Source organism: Symsagittifera roscoffensis, chromosome 6 (assembly GCF_963678635.1).
Source record: "Symsagittifera roscoffensis chromosome 6, txSymRosc1.1, whole genome shotgun sequence".
In the NCBI taxonomy this organism is placed as follows: domain Eukaryota; kingdom Metazoa; phylum Xenacoelomorpha; order Acoela; family Convolutidae; genus Symsagittifera; species Symsagittifera roscoffensis.
In genome coordinates, this window is record NC_087067.1 from 24,006,852 (window position 1) to 24,032,520 (window position 25,669).

Below are 25,669 nucleotides of genomic sequence, written 5' to 3' on the forward strand. Positions count from 1 at the left end.
TAGTCAATGAAGGTAGTTCGGACTATTATATAGGTCGAGATGTTTTTTTTTTCATTTTCTTTTCGGGAAAAGTTTCAAAGTTTGTTCAGGCTTGAATTTTACTTTTTTTTGCGGTTTGACTTTTAATTTTTTTAAAAGTCCATTTCATTTCCTTTGTTAAAAGGAAAGCAAACTCCTATATCGAACAGCGAAAGTGTAAAGTTCATGAAAAACGTAATCGACTTCTAACTTCGAAATTTAATTGATCCAGTTTACCTATTGATCCATTTTTTTTCGAATTGGGTTAATTTTATCGAAAAAGTGCTAATCATAAATTGTTCTAGAAATTCCAAGATTTTTAAGGCCATAAAATGTTTGCTGGGAAATTCGAAAGTTGCGATTTTTCAAAAAAAAAAACAAGTCAGTTTGTTTTTCTGTGTACTTGTGTTATTGACTTTTTCCAACTGTCTGTTGGCTATGTTTTTGCCTGGTTCAATTGCGATTGCGCTCTCGTAAAAAAAACAGCAAATTTAAGCAACGAAAATTGCCAAAATTTTATATCGCATTTTAAGAAAATAATTTTGGTTGGAATATTCTGTGCTAATTGCACTGAAAACCGGCTGGCACGAATTGACGGAAAACAACAATGGTGTAGAGGGTGTTTTTTCATACGAGTTTTGACCACTTCATGGAAGGCGGTCGGAATCTTTCCGATTTTTGGACTGAGTATGACAAAATTTGGTGACACTGACAACTCAATGTTGATGATCTTCGATTCAATTATGCTGCAATTTTGACGTTGTTTTGTTAAAATAACTTTTCATTCTGATTTTTTAACCTAATTTAATTGCCTTTTACTAAATAAAACTACAGAGTTTCGCCTTGTTTGCATGTTTTTCTCATGCATGGTGGTCGTGGCATTTTGTGCTTCTGATACAGCATCCGAAAATCATTGTTTTCTTTGAAATTGTTTTGAGTAACATCTCATGTCAAAAATTTTTAAGAATTCAATGATCGAAGTGAAGTGAAAACACATATAGGTAGCCATTTTTTCTGGAGAAAGTCCATAAATATTATTCACGATCATTTATTTTTCCGTGGTTTTGGGTTTCCTTTGAAGTTCATTTCAATCCAAATTAAAATCACTGATTGATCCAGTTTTTTGAAAAAAATATTAAGACTGATAGGTTTTAGAAGTTTAAAAAGCTTGAAGTCCATAACAATTTTTTTGGAAATATTTTGAAAATAGTTGTCTTTTTCATTTTATTGCAATTTTTTCCAACTGTCGCTTGGCTTTGCTGTGGTACATTTTGACCTGCATATAACACGCTAATTTTTAGAAAAACGTTCAAGTGTCGAGAAAAACGTTGAAATTTTTTTGTTTTTTTTGGAACTTATTTATTTTTTTTGAAAAAAAATTGTTGTCAGATGATTACAGCTCTATCCTTTAAATTAAAACAAGGAAATTGTGAAATTGTTCATCATTTTTGGATAGTTGCTTAAGTTATCAAAAAAGCCTTTTCAGTTGTGTGGGTTTTTTTGAATTTTTTTGAGAGCATTCATGAAAAATGATCGCGCGCGCTCAGTTTTGTTCTTTGACGGCTTGATTTTTGATTGTATTTTTAAAAGTTCACTCTCAATAAACAAGCCAAAAAAAGACCAAGTATGCCTTCCAGTTTTTTAAAACTTTATTTTGCAAAAAAAGGAGCATGAGTTTTCGGTTCTTTTCTGTTTAGTTTTCACAGCGGAATAAAAATATCTTTCGATCCAGTTTTCCCTAGTTGGGTTAGTTTTTGCATTTTTTTTTGAGAAGCTATCGGATCTATCAATTTATTGCATATTTAGTAGCGGGTTTTTTTTTAATCTCGCCATGGTTAAGTTTTCTCAACGTATTAATTTTCCATGCTGAATGAAAGAATTTGTTCACATTTAAGCTATATCGTATATTGCGATGCTTAAAATTTTTTTTATGAGTATTCATGTCACCAAGTTTGAAATTAGTGACCCAATATTAGGATGTTTTGAGGGATCCCCAGGGGTTGCAGCAATTTTTGTGGTTTTTCAGGGTGTTCTCAGGAGTGGCAAATCTTGTCTCCAAATTTAGATATTAAAAACTTACGAAGTTTGAAACGGTTGCACGTCTTTTGTTACGGTTGAATTTTTTCGTAGTTTTTCTTTAAAATTTATCGTTAAGCAGTTTTTACGTTCATTACTTTTTTCAAAGCACCGGAGGTGCGTTACTCGCTTGTACGTTCTCAGTTTTTTTCGGAAATCTTTCATTATTTTTTGCCAATCGGAGTTCATCTTTTAAGTCAGTTCCGTCGATTCTTTAAACAATTCCTTCTGAGTTATCTTTCAGTTTATTGAAAATATAACAGGCCAAAAATATCATTTTTTTCAACTTTTTAAAAATGGCAGCCTTGAAAAATTCTTGGGTTGATCGACCAAAAATGGATGTAAAATAGTCGAAACCCTTAGGGAAAAGCATCCGCATCCTCCACCCCACCCTCCTGAATCGCCGACTGACTAGAGTGCAGATGATTGAAATTATACATTTAATATTGTTTCTACACGCAATAATTTACAAAACAGTACTATCCATTTTTGCGATGCAAGCCATCGAAATAAACGTTTTCTTTTTTCATTGCTCAAGTGATATAACGCTAAGCTCTGTTTCGCTTGTGCAGAAATTGCATGCCAAGTAAATTATATTTTTATAGACTGTCATCTAACAGCTAATTTTTTTTCGAAAACAAAAGAGCAAAAGCAATCGAAATTTAGTAGTAAGTGGGTAATTATTTACTGGAATATAAAAATTAGCAGCAAGTGGCTAATCTATTGGAAAGTAATTCACTTGACCTAATTTAGTTGAAATAGCGCAGAACAAGTTAACAACGTTTAAGGTCATTTCAATGGCGGCTGTAAGCAAGGGCACTCGAAAAGCGAAAGAAAAAGCACTTAGCTCAATTGAAGACAACACAATTCAAACAGAGATCCGGAATCTGATAAATGATCTGGTGTTGACCAGTGATGATTTCGACACTCAACTCGTTGTCCAACTGATGGAAATTTTGCGGTAAGTTAACAGAAGATCAATCACTAGTTAACTAAAATCGGGTATATGATGCTGGTAAGAGTTGAATTACTTGTCTAAAGTTCGCGCGCTCGAGGTCGATCATAAGCGGTTTTTTGTTCTTGTTGACAGTTTAACATCTATAGATAATAAATGTTCGTTATCCAACCGGAATTTAGAAAACCTGCAGTTGAGACTACAGACGACTTATGGCACAAATTGGTACAAATCGTTGCTGGAAATTGGCCAAAAGCTTATTACCCTTTGCCATGAGCAAGGGTATTTCAACTGGGTACTACACTTTTTTCCCATAAACAACTGTGGCCATAGAATCTGCACGTGAATTCGCACGGGTTTTACTGTAGAGGTAAGAGTAGTATGTGCATATTAGGTTAGGTATGGGCCTTAAGTGATTGTTATGAGTTCCTTCAACAGTATTCGGAGTGTCGGCTTTTATTCCGTCGGCTCATTTTCTGAATGATTTTTTTTTCAATTGCTTTTTGTTGGTTTTTATAAAAATGGTCGAAGTCTCACAAAAAGTTTTGAACAAATCTAAATCACTTTCCCTGATCCTTCCTAATAAATGTGAAAATTTTAAAATTGAAAAAAAAATTATAAGTTTTTCGAATTTTTTGAGAAATCTTTTCAAAAAAAAAATTTTTTCAAAAATTTTTTTGTTTTTGTTTTCAGGTTGCAAAATAACTTTGCTTTCAACCCTTTATGCTTTTGTTTGCTCAATCAGCTGTTCTTATTGTTTTTTTTTCTGGTGTAGGTAATTGAGTTTTCGCAATTTTTTTGTTCATGTTTGTTAAGTTTTTCTACAACAATTGAAAACATGATCTCATTTTTTTAGTCCATGTTTTTTTTGAAAAGAAGAGGTTTCAATTCAAAAACGAGAACGAAGCAAGCTTGAATTACCAGCAAATCAGAAATATTAATATTCAAAATTTTTTGCAAGTTAAATTGAAATTGCTAGTCGAGTTCCTTGTTTTGCAAAGTCAATTTGAGTTGCTGTCTGCAATTTTTTGTTCCTTCAGTTTTGCCTAGTTTCGTTGTATTAGGATGGTAAAAACGGGAACCAAGCAAGCATCAAGTGCTACAAATCAGAAATGTTCAAAATCAATTTCTAGATAATTGTGTTCAGAATTGCTAGACGAATTTATCCTTTTTCTTTTTTTGTCCGCTAATTAAAAAATGGTTTTAGCTTTTTCTCATGTTTAGTCAATTTTGATCTGTTCTCGGGCTACATTTTTCTAAAAATAGTTCAATGGTTTATGTTTTTCTTAAATATTTGGTTGTTTTTTGGTTTGACTTTTTGGTAAACTGTTTTTTCAGTCAACTTGTTGGTCTTCTCTGATCGGATTTTTTCTTGGAAATGAAAATCGGCGTTTTTTTTGGCTTCATAGCTGTTTAAAATTAGTTAATTTTTCATCAACAGCGTATAGTTCTTGTTCTTTTTGTTTCATTTGTTTTTTTCTAAATCTTTTTTTTTGTTGAACTTATAAAGAATAAGTTATAAGTTTTTGATTGTTTTGGAATTGATTTTCGAAAGTTTTTGCGAAATTTCTCATTCTCATTTGTGTTGTGTTTTAGAATCGTTTTAAGATCACACTTGTTGTGTTTCTAATCTTATTTGTCTTGGCTTGTGAAAATTTGAATAATGTTGTTTTGTATTTTTGTGTCTTTCATTTACTAATTTAAAAAGTAAATCGGAGTTAGTGGTTTTTGGTCCTTTCATCAATGCAGTTTACCCATGGTTCGATCGCGTATCTTTAGAATACTTCGATGCATAGCAGGCAGGTTCAAAAAGTATACTGGAGGTACGCTGATTTTATTGCTTATATATATTTTAAAAATGTTCTTGCAACAATTTTGTTATCTGATTTTTTGATAACTTTTTCTTGACTGATAATTTTTCCATCGCAAGTGGTGCGAAGCTTGGCTTCGCCTCTGTGTTAAAAGTTTGTTTGAATCGCTTCCAAGAAGAATGTCAGAAGTAGTCAGAATAAAGGGTGTAATAACAAAATATTGATGGTACTCGGTTGAGTAGTTGCTTTGAAGTTAATTAGTTTTATTTGAAATTTGTAAGGCGGGGTTGATTGCAAGCGGTTGCTTATCAAATAAACTAGGAAACTAGGTGTATAATGAGCTGAACTTTTCAAGTTGCCAGCTGCCAAATTGTTGTTCAAAGCAGATACTCAGACATATTTTTTGAACGTCGCGATAGAGTTGTCTTTTGTAATGAAAATCTTTTAAAATAGTTCATTCAGTAAATCATGTGCATTTTGGAATGAATACGAAAAAGATTAATTGTTAAACAAAAAAATGAAAGTAAACGCAGTCAAAAATATTTTTATAAAGCATTTTTTTTGGAAATTTTATTAATCTGACAATGTTAATAACGTACTGTTACTTAAGAGAACAATGGCCTTAAGAGTAGAATAGCCTTAAGAGCAGAAAAAAATCTGATTGGTCAATACAAAATTAGCTTGCTACTGTAACTGAAAAGTGCAAAAAATATTTTGAAATTAAAAGAATCGTCTGTTGATATATTTCTTTGAAAATGAATAAAAAATGGTTCAGAAAAATTGAATCTTTTTTTTTTGGTTCACTTAAGTTCCTTGACCTTTTCTGTCTGTTGGCACTGTTTCTCTCTATGTTTCAGTCGTCAGCCAGAGAAGCAGTTGAGATGGAGCTATGACCTTGTTTGGAGTAAGTTGCGGAGGAAGCACTCACAGCTGAGGTGGAAGTGTGTCCAGCTCCTGAACCACTTCTTCCTCAATTCCGCTCGCATCCGCAAATGGCTCATAGCTGATCTAGAGGTAAGTGCCCGATATCAGGCCGACGGAACTTCAAGCCGAACTGAAAAATAAAGGTCTTGAAGCAGCATTTATGATGGGCTGATTTTATATAATTTCAAACACCATCATAATAATATTTCTCTTAATGGTTTAAAACGCTTTAATTGTCTAAAATTTGACTTTATTTGAGGTCCCGTCTGCTTTTTGTCCTCTGTAGACGCTTGGAGTATGCATTTTTGTACTGTTCCATATAGTGAGTTTCAATAAATTGGACAGACAAAATTAAATCAAGAAAGAAATGGAATTTTCACATAAAAAGGCTACTTTATCAAACAGAACTCATCTCTGAAAGTCGTCTGTTTCATGAAAGTTGCATCTCAAATTGGTCAATGTTGGCGAGTTTCTCTTCTCAATTAATTCTGTTTCTGCTACCCAGAGGAGAGAAACAATTATGGTATCGTGTAAGTTGACTCCAAAAAATGCCGTTTGAATATCTGAACTTTCTTCAGTATGACGGTTTGCTCGAACGTTTTTAATTAATTTTTTAAACAATTTTTTAAGATGTTGGCAGCATCAATTTTTTTGTCGAGCGGAACTCATTCTTCCTTCGTTTGTAATTCATAATTTATCTTCACTGTTCAGAATTTGAAGGGATTGCTCTTTTTTTCAGGAGTTTGTGTGTCTATGCATCTGCCCTTCTTATTCACACCCTTCTGTTAATGGCCACAGTGACGTCATCATGTCCGATTACGAGCAGCTGCCTCCCCCCACTGCATTCGCGAGTCTGTTGCGCAACAAGTCCATCCGCTTCCTGCTTCAGTGGAACAACAAGTATGGGATATTCTACAAGCGGCTCAGTTCCTGTTGGGATCTCTTGAATCGAGACATGAAGGTTATCGTTCAAATATTTCATACCTTTTTATATAATTTTAAATACTTTTATGCTTTATATTTTTTATATCAATATATGCTAACAACTTGGCGTCAAATATAAATCCATTATTGATTTTATGTATTTCAGGGAGTTTTCGACAAAGTGATGAAGAACCTTCAGCAGTTAGAGGAATACAAATTAGACAGAGCGAGAATAGAGAGATCCAATTTGGAAAAAAAGATGCACCAAGCGCGCTCTTTATTCACAGGTCAATTTTACGGCCATTTTTTAAACGAAATTTGACTATTCTAGGGTTTTGGCAGAGCTCAGAAAAAAGAAATAGCTGTTTTAAAAGTTTTTCAAAAAAAGCCCCTGTCAAAAATAGCCCCTTCGTTTTCCAATGTAGAATGTTTACCGGAAGTGTCACTGAATCTGACCCAGGCGGAGGAAGCAATCAATTTACTGCTTAATCCAACAGAAGCAACAAGTGGCAAAGAAGAACCTACTGCTGATTCATCGTTTGATATTGCAACTCATTTGGACGCTGCTGCATCTAGCAGAATAGTGGAAAATGCCGACAACCGAATTCTGATCCAGTCTCTGGACGAGGCTTTGCTTTTATTGAGACGCGAGAACGAATCAACACTAACACGGGTTAAAGAGGTCGAGTTGCATTCACAATATAGTATCATCTCGATTGAAATTGAAAGGTTTTTTCAAACTTTCTTAGAAAAAAAATTACTCAGTAGTTAATATAAGTTATTGCGCACTAATGACTTTTTAACGTTTTTTTAGAAGCTTTTTTGTTTTTGTTTGAAAATTGCTCCTTTCTGCGCTAAAGTCCACTACGTTGGAAGTAAGCCATAACATACCGTATTGAAGCTTATACAAATAACCTCAGCAGCTGTTTTCTATCATACAGCCCAAACATAGGAAGTCAATATTCAGCAAAACATTTGTATTGGTTTTCAATCAAATTTAACCAGTCAATTTTTAAAACTATGATTTTGCCTTATTTTCAGGAGAGCACAAATAACAGAGAAGATCCTCCTTTTATGGTTTAGGCCTAAAAATTACTTTTTCAGATTTTAGCAGAGCTGTCAGCTCATCCCAGTCGAGACAGCTTTTTATTATCCTCGTCCTCTTCTCTGAGTGAATTGAGGAGAGAAGTGTCTCGCACTGTGACAGACATCGAGTCTGTCCGCAAGAGGGCGGCGGAAAAATTGGACATTGTGCGAATCAGAAGTGGAGTGGAAAGCACACATCTGAACAAATCTACTCCTTCCTCTTCAAAGACAAGTGCTAGAGCCAAGGTGTGTGAAAGTATCACCTTTTCATTAGGCAGGTCCTGTTAACTACCCCCCCCCCCCCCACTCCCGCCTTCTATTTTAAAATGGGATATTTTGTTGCAAGGCTACGTTTCATTGGATGAAAATTGACAAGATCAATTCCAATTTTACAAGATCCCATTTGGATTTATGCGACAATGCAAACGATGCGCAGAGGTACTTTGGTTGCAATTATGCAACAGTGATATACTTGGTAGCGACTTAGCGACAATGCTATAAATGCTGCAATGCAATATTGAGACAATGCTCGATTTTGGTAGCGACTTTAAGCGACAATGCTATAAATGCTACAATGCAGTATTGAGACATTGCTATTTTACTTTGGTTGAGACTTATTCGACAAGGCTTTACTTTGGTAGCGGCTTATGTGACATGCTTTATGCGACAATGGCTCTATGCTGGAAGGTAATCGTGTAGATTTATTTTGGTAGCATTAAATCGTGAGTGGGGTTGTGCTCAATGGATCAATTGCTTCAGAAAATTTTCGAATAGATCATCAGTATCAAAAATATACCGGATGAGCATCACTATTCACACTAGCAAGTTATTCAGAAATATAGAAGTAAAAATAAATATTTGGCGGATTGATGGCATGCGCTCAGTTTTGTCGACTTGATTGTCGACGTAAAACTGTAGAATTGATCAAAAACAGTTGGTGATTGTCTGAGTGCCAATGAACAAAATGAATAATTGTTTAGCTCGTGTGGTTGTTTTGTTTGTTTGTTTTTCACGCTATTTGAGTTTCTGCTTTTAGATTTTTCATGTTTTCAATTTCTAATTAAAATTAATTTTCTAAAAGAAAGACAAATTAAGCTTTCTAATAACGAAAGTGCACATGAAGTGAAAAACAGAGGACGTTAGTTTGGTTAGTTCCATTCAAAAATGTAATTCATAAAAGATTCTCCCTTTTTCCACAAAATATCCCTTACCTTTTTATCCCCGGCGAAGTTATACCAGTCAAAAATATCCCAGAAGTAAAAATAGCCCAGGACGAAGTAGCCCACGCAAATTAAAATATCCCATCTGAGGAATCGGAACAATTAAAATATCGCAATAGAATAATCAATAGAATTGAAACCGAGTTGCCCAAATTGAACAAACCGATCAAAGTAATGCTAACTTTTGAAAAAGCGAGTGAAATCAAATTCAGTTCAAAGTGTGAAAATTTCAACGCACGTTTTAAATCTACCAACCTTTTGAACTATCAAAGCATAAAGATATGACTTTCTAAGCTCGCTTGGCATTATAGTTAAAGAATATGACTCTTGGTCAAAAGATCAAACGATCGTTTCACGATGTATCAATAGTTTTAGTTCGAAATCGATAAAAATTGTCCCCAAAACCCCTAAATTCCCCCTGTAGTGGGTAACCGGCATGGGGGGCAGGGTGAGGGAAAAGGCAGAAATATTGTTGTATTGGCCTCAATCACCTCCCAAAAAATGGTGCCTCTACGATGGCTTTAAAGCAAAAAACTTTATGATTTTTGGAAAATCAATTGAAAATGCAACAAAATGCGGACCATTTGAGAAAATCATGCCGACAATTTGATAAAATGAAATCTAGGAGAGTGTTAAGTGAGCCAGAGCTTGAAGATAATTTACTATATCTGAGTTTTTGTGAGAGTTAGTTATCATTCGGACTTTTTCGGTACTTTTTACGGGTTTGGTTGGTACTACCGCTTGCTGCTTTCAGAATATTGAAATTCGGGTTGTGAGAATCAAGCTGAATTGTTTCTAAAAACGTATGAATTGAGGGGTGGCTGCTCTGGAAAAGCAACGTAACGCAGTTATGCCAGCCTTCATATGCATTGGTTGTTCGAATGAGACCAGCCGCCGCGTTGCCGTAATGATTCCATAGAGCTGGGGGGAACAAAGGATCACGCTGTTGTCGACCAATAGTTTCTCTTTTTTTATAAGTCTTCTGGAAATATGATGCGAGCTTGTCAATTTTCTCGAGGATTTCAGTTGGAATGTCAAACTGATCGGCAGTTTGGCAAATTTCGTCTACGACAAGAGTAAACACAGATTCGACATCTGAGAGAGGAACAAAGCTTAAAGCTGGTATCATTTTTAAGGTTAAGGCTAGCTTAGCGTTGTTTTCATAGGTTTTTTTCACACCTAACTCTGAAAGCTTGCGATGGAAGCTTTGCATAAATGAAAATAGCAACCTTTGATTTCAATTTCATATAGGGACGAAAATGCATTCAAGGCAGCTTGTTCGAAGTCAACGAGAATTTTTTGGGTACGGCGTCTCCAATAAGACTTATCAGGGCTTCAAGAAACCTGTTGTGAGTGGACTCCTTTTCGTTGCTAAGCAAAACGTAAACGCAGGGGGGGGGGGGGTAACGGCCGCCAATCTGGATATGTACTGTGTACAATTGATAAAACTGAGACGGACAAATCTTAAAAGTTCCATCACAAAGCCAAACTTTGCTATGACTGCAAAGAGCATTTAAATTTTCCATGTTCCCGAGAATAAGAAATCGCTCACTGTCTTCTTTTCCGCTATCATGTAGACAAAAAGATAAATATTTTTCGGGAATGTCGAAGTGACGGTCGGTCGATGAAATCACTTCGAGTGGTTCTTGCATTTTGTTTCTATTGAGGGTTCTTGTCAGGGCTGCACGTGAAGGAAGTGAAAGCTGAATTGCCGGATTATTGTTCACAGTCTTGAGGCTTTTGCTGTTTCTTTCAACTGACTAACTAGCTGCCTTGCTTCTACGCGACCGGGGTTGAACTCATGGCTGTGCTCGTAATTGAACGAAATAATGTTTTCGTCGCAAGTTATTAGAGTCATTGGGCATTTATGTGAACGCCATTTTGCACAACGCCAGTGAGTGGTAGATTTGGTGTCTCGCTTTTTAGTGAACCCTTGTCCGTCCAAGATAAGCACCGATTTGCCTTGTTGAGTTTTACCGTAGATAAATTGTGTCTTAATGGTGTTAATTGTGTTGGTGCTATGTGTGTAATGATGTCTTTGCGTTGTGTTTCATTATCAAAATTTTCTCAAATATGACTCCATTACCAGGTTTAAAAGTAAAATTTAATCCCTAGAAAAGAGTCTTTCACCGTTAGCACTATCTCTATATGGCGTCTCGAAATAATTTAGGCAGTTGAAATAAATCTCTTTGCAATATAGATATATGCACCAATCTTTGATAGTCTATATCATAAATTAGTTTTTAATCCTCTATGAGAAATCTTAATTGACGTGGGCTATATTGTAAGGGCCCATGTGTCCATTGGGATATTTTGGTATGGGATATTTTGGAATGAGATACTTTGTATGGGATACTTTTCCTGTCACCAAGGCTACGTTTCATTGGATGGAAATTAACAAGATCAATTCCAATTTAACAAGACCCCATTTGGATATATGCGACAATGCAAACGATGCGAAGAGGCACTTTAGTTGCAATTAAGCAACAATGCTATACTTAGTAGCAATCTAATCGACAATGCCATAAATGCTACAATTCATTATTGAGACAATGCTCTATTTTGGTAGCGACTTAAGCGACAATGCTATAAATGCTACAATGCAATATTGAGACAATGCTAGTTTATTTTAGTAGAGACTTATTGGACAAGGCTATACTTTGGTAGCGGCTTATATGACATGCTTTATGCGGCAATGGCTTTATGCTGCAAAGTAAATGTGTAGATTTATTTTGGTAGCCTTAAATCGTGAATGGAATTGTGCTCAATTCATCAATTGCTTCGGAAAATTTTCTAATAGATCATCAGTATCAAAAATATACCGGATGAGCATCACTATTCACACTAGCAAGTTTTATAGAAATATAGAAATAAAAATAAATATTTGGCGGAGTGATGGCATGCGCTCAATTTTGTCGACTTGATTGTCGACTTAAAACTTTAGAATTGATCAAAAACAATTGGTGATTGTCTGAGTGCCAATGAACAAAATGAAGACTTGTTTAGCTCGTGGGGTTGTTTTGTTTGTTTGTTTTTCACGCCATTTGAGTTTCCGCTTTTGATATTTTATGTTTTCAAGTTCCAATATAAATTAGTTTACTAAAAGAAAGACAAATTAAGCTTTCTTATTACGAAAAGGCACATGAAGTGAAAAACAGATGACGTTAGTTTGGTTAGTTCCATTCAAAAATGTAGTTCATAAAAGATTCTCCCTTTTTCCCAAAATATCCTTTACCTTTTTTATCCCCGTCGAAGTTATCCCAGTAAAAAACATCCCAGAAGTAAAAATAGCCCAGGACGAAGTACCCCACGCAAATTAAAAGATCCCATCTGAGGAATCGAAACAATTAAAATATCGCAATAGAATAATCAAAAGAATTGAAACCAAGATGCCCAAATTGAACAAACCGATCAAAGCAATGCTAAGTTTTAAAAAAGCGAGTGAAATCAAATTCAGTTCAAAATGTGAAAATTTCAACGTACGTTTTAAATCTACCAATCTTTTGAACTATCAAAGCATAAAGATATGACTTTCTAAGCTCGCTTGGCAATATGGTTAAAGAATATGACTCTTGGTCGAAATATCAAACGATCGTTTCACGGTGTATCAATAGTTTTTGTTCGAAATCGATAAAAATTGTCCCCAAAACCCCTAAATTCCCCCTGTACTGGGAAATCGGCATGGGTGGCTGCTTTCAGAATATTGAATTTCTGTTTGTGAGAATCAAGCTGAATGGTTTCTAAAAACGTATGAAATGAGGGAGGGCTGCCCTGGAAAGCCGTTATGCCAGCCGTCAACTGCATTGGTTGTTCGAATGAGACCAGCCGCCGCGTTGCCGTAATGATTCCTTAGAGCTGGGAGGAGCAAAGGATCACGCTGTTGTGGACCAGTTGTTTCTCCTTTTATATCAGTCTGCTGGAAATATGATGCGAGCTTGTCAATTTTCTCGAGGATTTCAGTTGGAATGTCAAACTGATCGGCAGCTTGGCACATTTTGTCTATGTCAAGAGTAAACACAGATTCGACATCTGAGGGAGGAACAAAGCTTAAAGCTGGGATCATTTTTAAGGTTAAGGCTAGCTTAGCGTTGTTTTCAAAGGTTTTTTCACACCTAACTCTGAAAGCTTGCGATGGAAGCTTTGCATAAATGAAAATAGCAACCTTTGATTTCAGTTTTATATAGGGACGAAAATGCATTCAAGGCAGCTTGTTCGAAGTCAATGGGAATTTTTTCGGGTACGGCGTCTCCAATAAGACTTATCAGGGCTTCAAGAAACCTGTTGTGAGTGGTATCTTTTTTATTGGTAAGCAAAAAGTAAACACAGGGGGGTAAAGGCCGCCAATCTGAATATGTACTGTGTACAATTGATAAAACTGAGACGGACAAATCTTAAAAGCTCCGTCACAAAGCCAAACTTTGCTATGAATGCAAAGAGCATTTAAATTTTCCTTTACCAGGTTTAAAAGTAAGAATTAATCCCTTTAAAAGAGTCTTTCACAATTAGCACTATCTTTATATGGCGTCTCGAAATAATTGAGGCAGTTGAAATAAATCTCTTTAATTGCAATGTAGATGTATGCACCAATCTTTGTTGGTCTATATCATAAATTCTTTTTTAATCCTCTATGGGATATCTTAATTGACGTGGGCTATATTTGTAAGGGCCCATGTGTCCATTGGGATGTTTTGGTATGGGATATTTTGGAATGAGATACTTTTGTATGGCATACTTTTTCCTGTCACCATGGCTACCTTTCATTGGATGGAAATTAACAAGATCAATTCCAATTTAACAAGATCCCATTTGGATATATGCGACAACGCAAACGATGCGCAGAGGTACTTAAGTTGCAATTAAGCATCAATGCTATACTTGGTAGCGACCTAATCGACAAGGCTATAAATGCTGCAATGCAATATTGAGACAATGCTCGATTTTGGTAGCGACTTAAGCGACAATGCTATAAATGCTACAATGCAATATTGAGACAATGCTAGTTCACTTCAGTAGAGACTTATTGGACAAGGCTATACTTTGGTAGCGGCTTATGTCACATGCTTTATGCGACAATGGCTCTATGCTGCAAAGTAAACGCGTAGATTTATTTTGGTAGCATTAAATCGTGAGTGGGGTTGTGCTCAATTGATCAATTGCTTCAGAAATTTTTTCAATAGATCATCAGTATCAAAGATATACCGGATGAGCATCACTATTCACTCTAGCAAGTTATACAGAAATAAAGAAGTAAAAATAAATATTTGGCGGATTGATGGCATGCGCTCAATTTTGTCGACTTGATTGTCGACTTAAAACTGTAGAATTGATCAAAAACAGTTGGTGATTGTCTGAGTGCCAATGAACAAAATGAAGACTTGTTTAGCTCGTGTGGTTGTTTTGTTTGTTTGTTCTTCACGCTAATTGAGTTTCCGCTTTTGGTTTTGTATATTTTCAAGTTCCAATATAAATTAATTTACTAAAAGAAAGACAATTTAAGCTTTCTAATTAAGAAAAGGCACATGAAGTGAAAAAAAGATGACATTAATTTGGTTAGTTTCATAAAAGATTCTGGAAATTCAAAGAGCTTAAACGCCATGTGTTTTTTCTTCGAAGTTGTAAAATTAAAAAATTTTGAAAAAAGTAAATCCTTTTTTTCATTTTTTTTGAGTTTATTGACGCTTCTCAAATTTTATTTTGACTTGATTTGACAGCTGCATATCCGTCATAACTTTTAACTAATAATAATAATAATTGAGGGTTCTGCGATGCGCAGAAGATCTTTAAAACGCTATCAGGTGTGTCTAAGCATTCTCTGTTTTTCTTTTTTGCCCACATTCCAGACTGAGTTATTTTGTTGAGCGATGCTCTTGTTTGCGACCCAAGGCCGTTTTTTTTGCGCCTGGAATTTTCACGTGGTACCACTATTGCAGCCAAAATTGGTCAGGTTGTGGTAGACCTGAAGCTAGAGGTCATGTGAGAGCTAGTCCTCACACGCTATTGTTGCCGTGGCAGGGGATCGGTTACACAATCAGACAATCTTAAAGTGAATGCCTTACCGTGGGAAAATCTATTTCAAGTTAGTTTAAAACGATCGCGGTCAATTTTTTCTAATTTTTTTTTACCTATGCGTATCATGGAATGATTTTTTGCGCCGTTAGATTTCATTTAAACATCTGCATTTGCAGTTAAATTGTAACTGTAAATTGGTTTTCACTCGACTAAAATTTATCATAAATTCTTCACAAGTGCGAGCTTCCGTTTCTTCTCCAATCCAACTGGCATAAATTAGTGCTAATTTTTTAATAAAATCAAGAGCACATGGTACAGATGCAAGGACGTGAGACTCGTAATCTCCAAGTTGTAGCTTGAAACCTACATTTTTTTTGGATCTCACAACTTCGCCTCTGTGTAACTATCATTTCGTTTTTCCAGGTTTTTCAGTTCTCTCTCGCCACATTCTCACAAAACTTCACAGATCCTGGCTATTTGTTTTATTTGAAACTTTTCTGGGCAGCTATTTTTATTCCGGAAAATCAATGATTGGCTATGATGCGTTTAAATTGGAAAATTTATCTGGTGACGAAATTTCAGAGAGCGCCAAAAGCAGCTATTTTTGAATGAGTTTTTGAACACTTTTTCATTTTTCTTTGCGAATTTTTTCGAAGTTCTAAAGGTTCTCTTGAAACAATGGGTAATGTTGTGTCAGGTTTAAAATGAAAACTCTCCAAAAGTATGATTTTTTAAAATTGATGTTTCTACACAAACGGAGCTAGCGAATTTTACGCTATTTTCTGAGTCCAGTTCTTTCCCATCAATGTCGTCCATTTCCTTGCACAGTTGTGGCACAAATTTGTTTCCGCGCGATTTAAGTAGCCTGAAATTTACGTTATTCCTATTAGTTTTGGAATTTTTTGGGCGCCGCGTTGAAGAAAGCTAAAGTAAATTGAAGAAGTGTGGCATTTTCAGCAGTGTGGGAGTTTTCAAAATTATCAAAGCCAATTTAAAAAGGACAAAACAATCACAATCATATTGATATTCCTCCAACCTTGTGATATCAAATGGGCAAAAAAGCCAGACTAGAAAAATTGCACTTGTAACCAGGGGCATAGAAGCAGATCTACGTAAAGAGCTGAACTCAAGGCATATATCCACCCACCTCAAGGATTCGAGCACCACACCACTCAAAGCCCCCATAAGTACTATTTTACGACATCAATTTTCAGACAACCGACCGTAAAACTTTCCTAAATCGGAAATTTTTGACTCATTTTTTTTAGAACGGCATTTTTGACCTGTTTTTTTTTAATTTGCATGCCGCACAAAGTTTTGCTAAAATAGGGTTGTTATGATGTTTTTGGTGAGCTCGGGAAATTGATAAACGTCTGGATCTGCCCCTGCCCTCGTGGATAAATTATCTCAAAAAATTTATCTGTACTTGTTCGGATGTTAATAAATCTGATCTGTTTGGAGCCAAATTGAGATTTTGGGGTTTTTCAACTGGAGAGTTTTTCAACCAAAATGGTTATTGAAAGTCAGATAATATTTCATAGCTTCGCATTTACATTTACTGTTGCAAATGGCCTTAGATGCGCCGCTAATAAAAAAAGACATCATTGTCAGGGACGGCACCGTTGTATGGGATACAGAATCTTTTCTAGATACTAACTGGCTCTCATGATCTGTTTAGAAGCGCAAAAACTCTGACAACCAATCGGAACAAAGTCACAGCAAATTGAAAAACATAGCTGCTCAATCAAAAGAAACCAGCCAATCAGAAGCAGTTTCATCAGCCGGGGGTATCAGTGACGTCACTGACTCAGATGATGACGTCAGTGACCTGGAAGATGTAGTTGAAAAAGAGGGCATCGAATTTATGAGTTCGGCTGACATTGCAACTGCGATTGGAGAACAGGATCTGGACGAACAGTCCAGTCGAGTATCTTTCTCGGTGCCGAATCCGAATTATAATCCTGGTAAGTGGGTTCGGAATTTAGTAACCATGATAACGCGTTACAGAACGAAATGCTTGATTCTTAGCTAAGTTGTTTGGTTTCAACAGAATATTGAATTTGGCGTGAATGTTTCAATTTTTGATTGAAAAAATGGTACTCAGGATATTATTACGCTTGCGATTAGCAAGCGTTATCAAATCGGAATCTAGACTTTTTTCGGGTTATCAACTTAATTACCGAATCACTTGGTATCTTTATTCTTAATAAATTCAAATTTCTAAGCGTCTCACACTTAGTCTGGAGGCAACGATTACGCCTGGGACGGTAAAGGTTGTGGCTTCGAATCTGACCAAGACCTGTTTTTTCAAACGGGAAATTCTCCTTTTTAAAACAATTGTCGGCTTATTATTTGTCTGCTTATGGTTTGTCGGTTTAGTTGCCACTTCTTTGAAATTTTTTGCTGTATACAGTTTTCATTGTAGTTGTTTTTTAAATCTTTTCATTTACTCCTGCAATTTGTAATTCTACTAACCTTGACTTCGTATATTTTCCCTTTTCAAAAACATTTGTCGCTTAAAATATTTCATTGGCTTTCTCACCTGTTTTTGGGTCGTTCGAGGGAACCATAATTTGTATGCTTCCCCCGGATTGCAACAAATGCTAAAAGTCCCAGAATAGAATGTACAGTTCCAAGTTTTTCATGACAACAATTTTTTTCGCTCAAAACTTGTTTTTTAAATTGATTAAATACTGTCGAATGTGTTTCTGGATTTGTTTTCAGCAAATAGACAACGTTTTGAAGTTTTTTTAAGTTGTGGTGTTTGTTTAACTATGTGTTTGTTTCTCAAGAGGATAAGTATAGTTCATCGTTTCCTGGTTTTTCTACGCATTAAAATTTTTTCTATAAAATGAATTTTTTTTTGCAATTAAAAAATGCACATTCATTTTCATTTTTTTTGGGTGCAATGTTTCTTTTTTTTCTGAAATGTTTTTTTTTTGTTTTTGGAGGACGTGTAGCCCTCGTCCTTCTATGTTTTAGTCGATTGGTTTTTATAACAATTGCAATCAAATGTTTTTTAAAAAATGTTTTTAGCCCAGGATTTTTTCAACAGAATTCATTAATTTTTTTTTATTTTTCGTTTGAGACACTTTATCTTTTGATTTTTGGTAGTTTATTTTCTATAACAAGAGGTTCGAAGCTCAGCTTTGCCATTGTGTAACCCTTTGAAGCATTGCTAAAAGTTTTGCTTCTGGTTACTAAAATTTCTTCCGTAGTGAATTTAACTTACACGATTGCCGAAATTGGTGATAATCTCCTAATCTGTTTTTTCGTCAACTAACAGATATTTCGAGTATCGTTGCATTTTAAATGTTCACTCTGAGAAAAAAAGCTTGTAATAAAACAATGTGGCGCAGTGGATCAGTCTAGTGCGTCTAAGTTTAAGATATCAAATGCCAGAATTTTCAGTCCGATCGTTGAAACTGGGGAGGGATTTTGTTTTCGGGAGTTTTTCCCACGCACAATCAGGTACAACAAATAATCATCAGAATGTGTCAAGTGATACATCGTATTAGATCCCTTTCAGTCGTGATTGGAACGACTCTAAAACGTTTGCAAAAAATTGTCTCAGTGCCGAGAGAAACTAGTTTGATCTTTTTGAGTTTTAGTCAAATTTCAAGCAAGTAAAGCGATCGAGTAACGTCTTTAATAAAATTTGGCCATTTAGTCTTAGAAAAAATGATATTAATAAGAAGAAATGAAGTTTTACAAGCTTAATTTAGCGCTTTTTTTGGCATCTCTAAAAAGTAGATTTTCAATTTTTTGTGATATATTTTTTGTGACAACTGTGGTCGATATTATTTATTAATGCGCTAACTTTCCAAGCGTTGGTATAGTTTTCTCATTAGACCACGCACAAAAAAAACTACATTAATTTGAAGAAAAAAAAAAGAACTTTTTTGTAGTTTTTTATGAATGTGATAATAGCATTCTGTGCTTCTTGCACAGCAACCGGAAATCTTTTTTCATATTTTTGTTCGATTTTGCATTTTTAGGTTGCCCGTGCCTTGTTTTGGACTATATTTGCGAAATCGAGCTTTACCATTGTGCTAAATGATGCATATAGGAGGTCGTTTCTTGGTGTTTAATTTCAGAGGCGATTTTGATTGTTATTGTTCTCATTAATGCAATAAAAGTACTATACTTAATCAAAGAAATTGTTTTCCGAAATTCTGTTTTCAGGAAGTTGGAATAAATAGTTTTAAAAAATTTGAAAATCGAAGCGACTGTAATTTTATAGTCTGCTGATGTTTTAATTAAAAATTGTTAATGTTTTTTTTGAATTTGTAGTGTTGATCGACATACAGTGCTGATTTAAATTATCCGGACAAAATGAACAAAACTTGAATTTTAAAACGCGTTTTTCTCAAATTGGGTTAAGATTAGACAAAAAGTGAAGAGGACAAAAGTTGCTTAGAATTTCACCGGAATTCATATGGTGCCATTTTTTCTCCATTCTCAACAAAAATTTTACCCCAAAAATGGGTCAATTTGGCTTTTTTCAATTAATCAAAAATTACGCTGAAACTACTTTGTTAATTGATAAGAAAATTATATCACAGGAAGCCTCTTACGCAGCTCAACAAAGTTTAAGAAGGGTTAAATCTCCAAAAATTTGCGCAAATTGTTTAAAATTTATTTTTAAACAGAGATTCTGGGTTTTATATAGTAAAAATCACATTTTTTGACTATGAAATGAAAATTTTTTCTCTTATACTGGTTTTTGGAGATTTAACCCTTCTTAAACTTTGTTGAGCTGCGTAAGAGGCTTCCTGTGATATAATTTTCTTATCAATTAACAAAATAATTTCAGCGTAATTCTTGATAAATTGAAAAAAGCCAAAATGACTCATTTTTGGGGTAAAATTTTTGGAGAAAAAATGGCACCATATTAATTCTGGTGAAATTCTAAGCAACTTTTGTCCCAAGCAACTTTTGTCTTAGTACATCACCTCGTGAATGTCGTTCTTGCTCATTTGTGCATCCTTCAGGGCTCTTGTCACTGGATCCAAGGTGCTTCGGAAAAGATCAATGCAAAGATCTTCGAAGCGGGCTCGAGTTATGCTGGTGTAGAAGTCAATTCCATGGAAGAGTGAGTCGATCTCAATTGTGGCTTGCGCACTTGAAGATAGAGTTCTCTTAGCGTTTTCAGCTGCGGTTCTGAGTCTTCTCAGGGACCGTTTGTTCTGGGAGGGATCCTGTTTGTGCTTTCTCTTGAATTCCTCAATCAGATGCCTCACAAGTCGGTTGTCAAAATCCTCGCCTCCCAAATGGGTGTCACCTGCCGTTGATTTGACTTCAAACATTCCATCCTCAATTGTGAGAATTGAAACGTCAAATGTTCCTCCTCCCAGGTCGAAAATCAGGACATTCCTTTCACCAGTTGCCTTCTTGTCCAAACCATAGGCAAGTGCAGCTGCTGTTGGCTCGTTGATTATTCTCAAGACGTTGAGTCCTGCGATTGCTCCGGCATCTTTGGTGGCAGCTCTTTGAGCATCGTTGAAGTAAGCTGGAACTGTGATGACAGCGTCTTTCACATGGGCTCCTAGGTATGCTTCCGCTGTTTCTTTCATTTTGGTCAGAACCATTGAGCTGATTTCTTCGGCGTGGAACTTTTTCGTCTCAGCTTTGTATTCGACTTCAATTTGAGGCTTGTCGTTGTTGTTGAGCACTTTGAAAGGCCACAGCTTGATGTCTTTTTGAACAGTTTCTTCAGTGAACTTTCGTCCAATGAGTCGTTTAGCGTCAAAAATCGTGTTGTTTGGGTTCATAGCTGCTTGATTCTTGGCCGCATCCCCAATCAGGCGTTCCGAGTCGTTGAAAGCGACGTAGGAAGGAGTGGTTCGATGGCCCATGTCGTTGGCGATGATTTCCACTTTCCCATTTTGGAAAACCCCTACGCAAGAGTAGGTGGTACCCAAATCGATTCCAATTGCAGGAGCTGATTTGACCATTTTTGATTAGTCGCTGAATAGATTTTTGATGAATGTTGAATTGACTGTCAAATTGCGGTTTTTTGCAGAAATGGTATGCTTGAGTTATTAGCGTTGAAGGCTCGAAATGAGGCGTTGAAAATGTAAATTTTTGTCGATTTCAAATTGATTGGTAGTAAAAAATGCAGTCCGGTATTTATATGGTAAACGCATTCTAATTCTAGAATACTCTTTGAAGCGAATGTTCTAGAACAATCGTGTCGAGAGTATTTTGTACCAATATTTTATACCATTATTGTTATCTAATTCCGAATGTTCTAGATCTACTTTCATTGTTCTTTTCAGTGTGTTTTTCATCTACTGCTTGTGAAATGATATATTTGTTCAATCGAAGGTTCTAGAATGTTCTCATAACGCAGACGTATAACGTGAAAGTAGTATATGCATATGAATATTTTTCATTTCCCTTAGAATATTTTTTTCCAAATCGAATACTGTTCTCGCCATATAATGCCGGATATCTTTAAATATTTGGAGCTACTTTAACAATAGCCCTCCACCTCCCTATGATATCTAAAGCCAACCGTATAAATAAAGGCAGTAAATTAGCACTAGAGCGTTCTTTTGATAATTCTAATTTTGCTGCATTCTGATTGGTCGAAAATTCGACTAACTTAACCTACTCAACAATTGCCCCCTTTCTTGAAAGGGGGCGGGGGGGGGGGGGGTACTTTGGTACATGGTAAAGAATAACCAATCCTGTAAAGAACCAAATCAATGGTTGAGCATGCGCTATTTTTCAAACTATTAACGAATTCTCCCTTTAGCAATAGCGAAGGATAGGGGCGGAATAAAATTTTCTCGATGGGGGGGGGGGGGATTTAATTTTAATAAAAGAAACTTGGTCGCCTTTTAGGTCGTTTATAAATTGATTTTCCGAGCAGTAATGGACTCCATAAAGACCGTTTTTTGAAAAAAAATTCTGCAAGCAAATTTTTGAAGAAAAAAAGGCAGAACTTTAAAAAGTTTTGACCAAAAATTGCTTTTTTTTTGGCGCGTGCTTCCCCTCTAAATAAGTACATTTTGTCGCCGAAGGCGCCTTAAAATCTTTTAGGGTTGGTCGGCCCAAAGTCGATGTCATGAAATAATACCATAAAATAAGTCAGCCACTGATTTATTTAGTAACAGAGATCCCGTGTCTTCCCACTGCGCAAGGCAAATTTTTTGAAAAAGCAGACCGAAAAAGGCGTTTTTAGGCAGTTTTGGGAAAATTTTGACCAAAAATCGCGTTTTTTTGGCGCGCGCTCCCCTCTCAAAATTATTATATAGTTGCCGAAGGTGCCTTAGAAAAATTTTAGGGTCTGTCACCAAAAATGGATATCTCAAAATAGTACAAAGGGTCGGCAGGGGATCGAATCGCTGAGGGAGGGGGGGGGGGGGGGGGTTTCGGACTTGACTTGATCGTTCTTTTGAGAATCCTTATTTTGCAGCATTTTAATTGGTCGAAAATTCTACTAACGTAGTCTATTTAACAATTGCCGACTTTCTTGAAAACAAATGATTTTTTCCAACTGGCTATTTCCAGCTGATCTTTTGGCTATGATTACTTATTCAGCCCAAATTTCGTTGTTTTGAGATTTTGTAATAATCAATGTATAAATGCAGAGAACAAAACACTGATCGCACTGATTGGTTTGTTTGATACAAACGCTATAATTTTATTCCTTGTGAAGGTTGTCAATTTTCCTGGAGTTATTTTTTGGGTTTTTTTTTCTGGTCTGGGTACAGCGTTACAATTTTGCAACCTATGAATAATTAACTAAACAATCTATATATTTGCCAACTTGGCGGCTTTAGAAGTCGACGTAAAATTGCGAAAAAAAGTTTTGAGTCGGTGCTGAACTTAGATTGGCTAAATATAGCCAATCAGATTGAAACAAAATAGTTTCAATACAAGGTGCTGAAATGTTGGTTTCTGGCCAGAATAAAATTAAAATACAGATCGCACTGTTTGGTTTTGTTGATACAAACGCGATCACTTCACTCTTTAATGATTTTTATCATGGACAATTTTCGAGCAAAATGTGTTTGAAGGTGGTCCACTTTTTTCGTGCAGTTTTTTTGTGTTTTTTTTTATCTGGGAGAAATTCTACAATTCAATTGAATAGTTTACCAAACAGTCTATTTTTCAATTATTTCGGCTGTTTTAGAAGTCGAGTCGAAATTGTGAACAACACTTCGAGTTGGTGTTGAATTTTGATTGGCTAATTTTAACCGCTCAGATTGAAGCAAAATAATTTCAATACGAGATGTTCGAATGTGAAAAGTTTCAATACGGAATAAGTAAAAAGAACCAAGAGATGTCTTCAAATTAAAAGAACGTAATGAATGAAAATTTAAATGGAAACAACAAGTTTAAGGTTTCCGAAACGCACGAAATTGAGCAAGTTTATGCTGCATCGTATTTTGCAGTGCTTAATAAACTTTTCAGCGCAAAGCGGGATAGGGCGAGGAGAGGCAGAGCAGGGTGAGGAGTTGCAGAGAACGGTAACGCTAGGCAGGGCTGGGAGAAAAGGGATGAGGAAGGATAAGGAAGGGTAGTGAGAGCACGGCAGGGTAGGGCGAGAAGGGGCAAGGTAGCACAGGACTTTGGAAGGCAAGGCAGGACAGCTTAAGGTAAGGTAGGACGAGGAGTGGCAAGGCAGGGCGATGAGAGTCGAGGCATGGTAGGGGAGCGTGAACAGCACAGGGCCGGGTCAGGAGGGACAAGACGGAATATGGCAACGCAAGGCAAGGCAGGGCGAGGAGGGGAAGGGCATGTAGGTCAGGGTAGGGCAGCGCAAGCCCAGGCAGGGCAGCGTAAAGCCAGGTAGGGCAGGGCGAGGAGGAGCAGGACCGAGCGAGGAGGTACAAGCAGGGTGGGGTCAAAATTGTCAAATCAGTTTTTCTCGGCGCTTACAAAACTATGATGTCGATCGGATTACGATTTCAAATAGAAAAAGACAAAGTCATCCACACTTTTAGTGATCGGAACAAAAATCTTCTGAACAAGTTTTTCGTAGTTCATTTTGATAAATTTATGCGCATTTCAAGATAAAAACTACCAATTTAATTGCATTATTGCGCGCAGTGTTGTTTCAATTTTCGGATCAAGAAGTGACGAAATAGTTGTGCTCGGGTAGTTCGTTCTCCATACAAATTTCGACTTTTTAACTATCCATTTTGGCCATTTTTTATACCAACTGATGCCCGAAGCTCAAAAATAGAAAATACATTGGCGACCATTTGTTTTGGAGTAATGAGGGGTTGATTTTGGGATTACTTTGATCACTTAAATTCTAATTGGGATAGGATTACTAACGCATGATCGATATATTTCGTCATGCTAAAGCGTAAGCGGCTAATTAAGCCATTCCAGATTGAATTGAAGCAAGACATTTGCTCTTGTATACATTGCCGGACAGATTTTTTTGCACTTTTGGTGAGGATTGAGCTCATAAAATTCGATGAAGTTAGATTAAAAAATCGAAATTTCAACCGTTTCAACAATTTCAAATGGCAGTCGGAACATTCAGTTCTTTGCATTATTAAGAGCAGTTTTGGTTTCCATTTGTTTTGAAGCTTAACAAGCAAGCAACAAAGTAATCCTGCAAAATAGAAGCCGCTCACATCCTTTTCATGTTATTGGGTAGTGTGGTTTATAAAAAGTGAAAAATGATCGTTCATTTTGTGGAACATTAAACCGAAATTATTTAACTAGAGAGTTGAAACATTCAGAGCATCGCTTTGGCGCAAGGACCATTTTTACCAATAGAAGTTCAAATCAATGCATAAATATACTTTATTTTGCCCTAACCAACACCGCATTGTCAATGTATCCAAATTTTTACAAGTCCAGAAGCGAAGCGAGCTTTAATAACCACTCCTCGAGAAACTAGATATTCAAAATGTTTCAAAATAATTTGGTTCGATTACTTTTTCAGATCTAACGATAGAACGGAAGTCCTCAAAATCAAGACGAAAGAAGAGCAAGCTTTCCAAGAAAATTCCCGACAAAAACTCAAGGTCACGATTAAAGAAGAAACTCAAATTAAAAAAACTTTAGTTATTTCATTTTGTTATCTGCATTTTATCATAATTGGAGAATAATTAGAAATGATTACCCTTGCGATAAGCAATGGAGTGTTAAACTAGTGAATTGAAAACTTCAAAAGTGTATCAAACAAGCGAGCAATGGGAGACAATACCTATTGAAATCATATTTCAAGCCTGATTGGTAAGTTTCGAGTGTATCGTCAATTTTCTATGATTTTCACGGGAAAATAAACGCGCGATATCATTCGCGCTATTAACGCGTAAGCGAAGATTTCATCCATCAGAATTGGTGAAGGAAGTTATTAACGCGTAAGCGGAGATTTAATCCGTCAGAATTGGTGAAATTGGTTAAAGGAGGCATATTTGCCATAATTGATATATTACTAGGAGCAAAATTTATCACTTTGTACTTAATATGGTATGTGGGGGGATAGTTGCCACAAAAAAAATCTCAATTAAAAAAATTCATTTTATTAAAAATTCATTTTAAAGTCACAAAAGAAATTTTGTAGACTCAAAGTTTTACTCAATCAGTTTTTCCCAGTAGCGACATCGGTCATATTTTTGCTTGTGTATGCGAAGTGCAACTTCGCCTCTGTGTTAAACTTCAAAAAT

At 35.9% G+C, this 25,669-nt stretch overlaps 2 protein-coding genes across 2 annotated transcripts in view; one reads left to right on the forward strand and one right to left on the reverse strand.

The window, feature by feature from the left end:
* The window catches only part of LOC134848372 (uncharacterized), a 40,901-nt gene extending 15,752 nt beyond the window's left edge, over positions 1-25,149 (forward strand). Inside the window, exons 2-9 of the mRNA XM_063865782.1 lie at positions 2,881-3,055; positions 5,718-5,874; positions 6,524-6,745; positions 6,875-6,995; positions 7,134-7,390; positions 7,813-8,040; positions 16,702-16,987; positions 24,943-25,149. Of these exons, the coding sequence (XP_063721852.1) occupies positions 2,892-3,055; positions 5,718-5,874; positions 6,524-6,745; positions 6,875-6,995; positions 7,134-7,390; positions 7,813-8,040; positions 16,702-16,987; positions 24,943-25,064 (1,557 nt within the window). The 5' untranslated portion in view covers positions 2,881-2,891 and the 3' untranslated portion in view covers positions 25,065-25,149. The remainder of the gene's footprint in view (positions 1-2,880; positions 3,056-5,717; positions 5,875-6,523; positions 6,746-6,874; positions 6,996-7,133; positions 7,391-7,812; positions 8,041-16,701; positions 16,988-24,942) is intronic.
* Positions 19,967-21,278, reverse strand: LOC134848373 (heat shock 70 kDa protein cognate 1-like). Its single transcript, XM_063865784.1, has one exon. The coding sequence runs from the start codon at positions 20,978-20,980 to the stop codon at positions 19,967-19,969; it is 1,014 nt and encodes a 337-aa protein (XP_063721854.1). The 5' UTR covers positions 20,981-21,278.
* Positions 25,150-25,669: the final 520 nt, after the last annotated feature.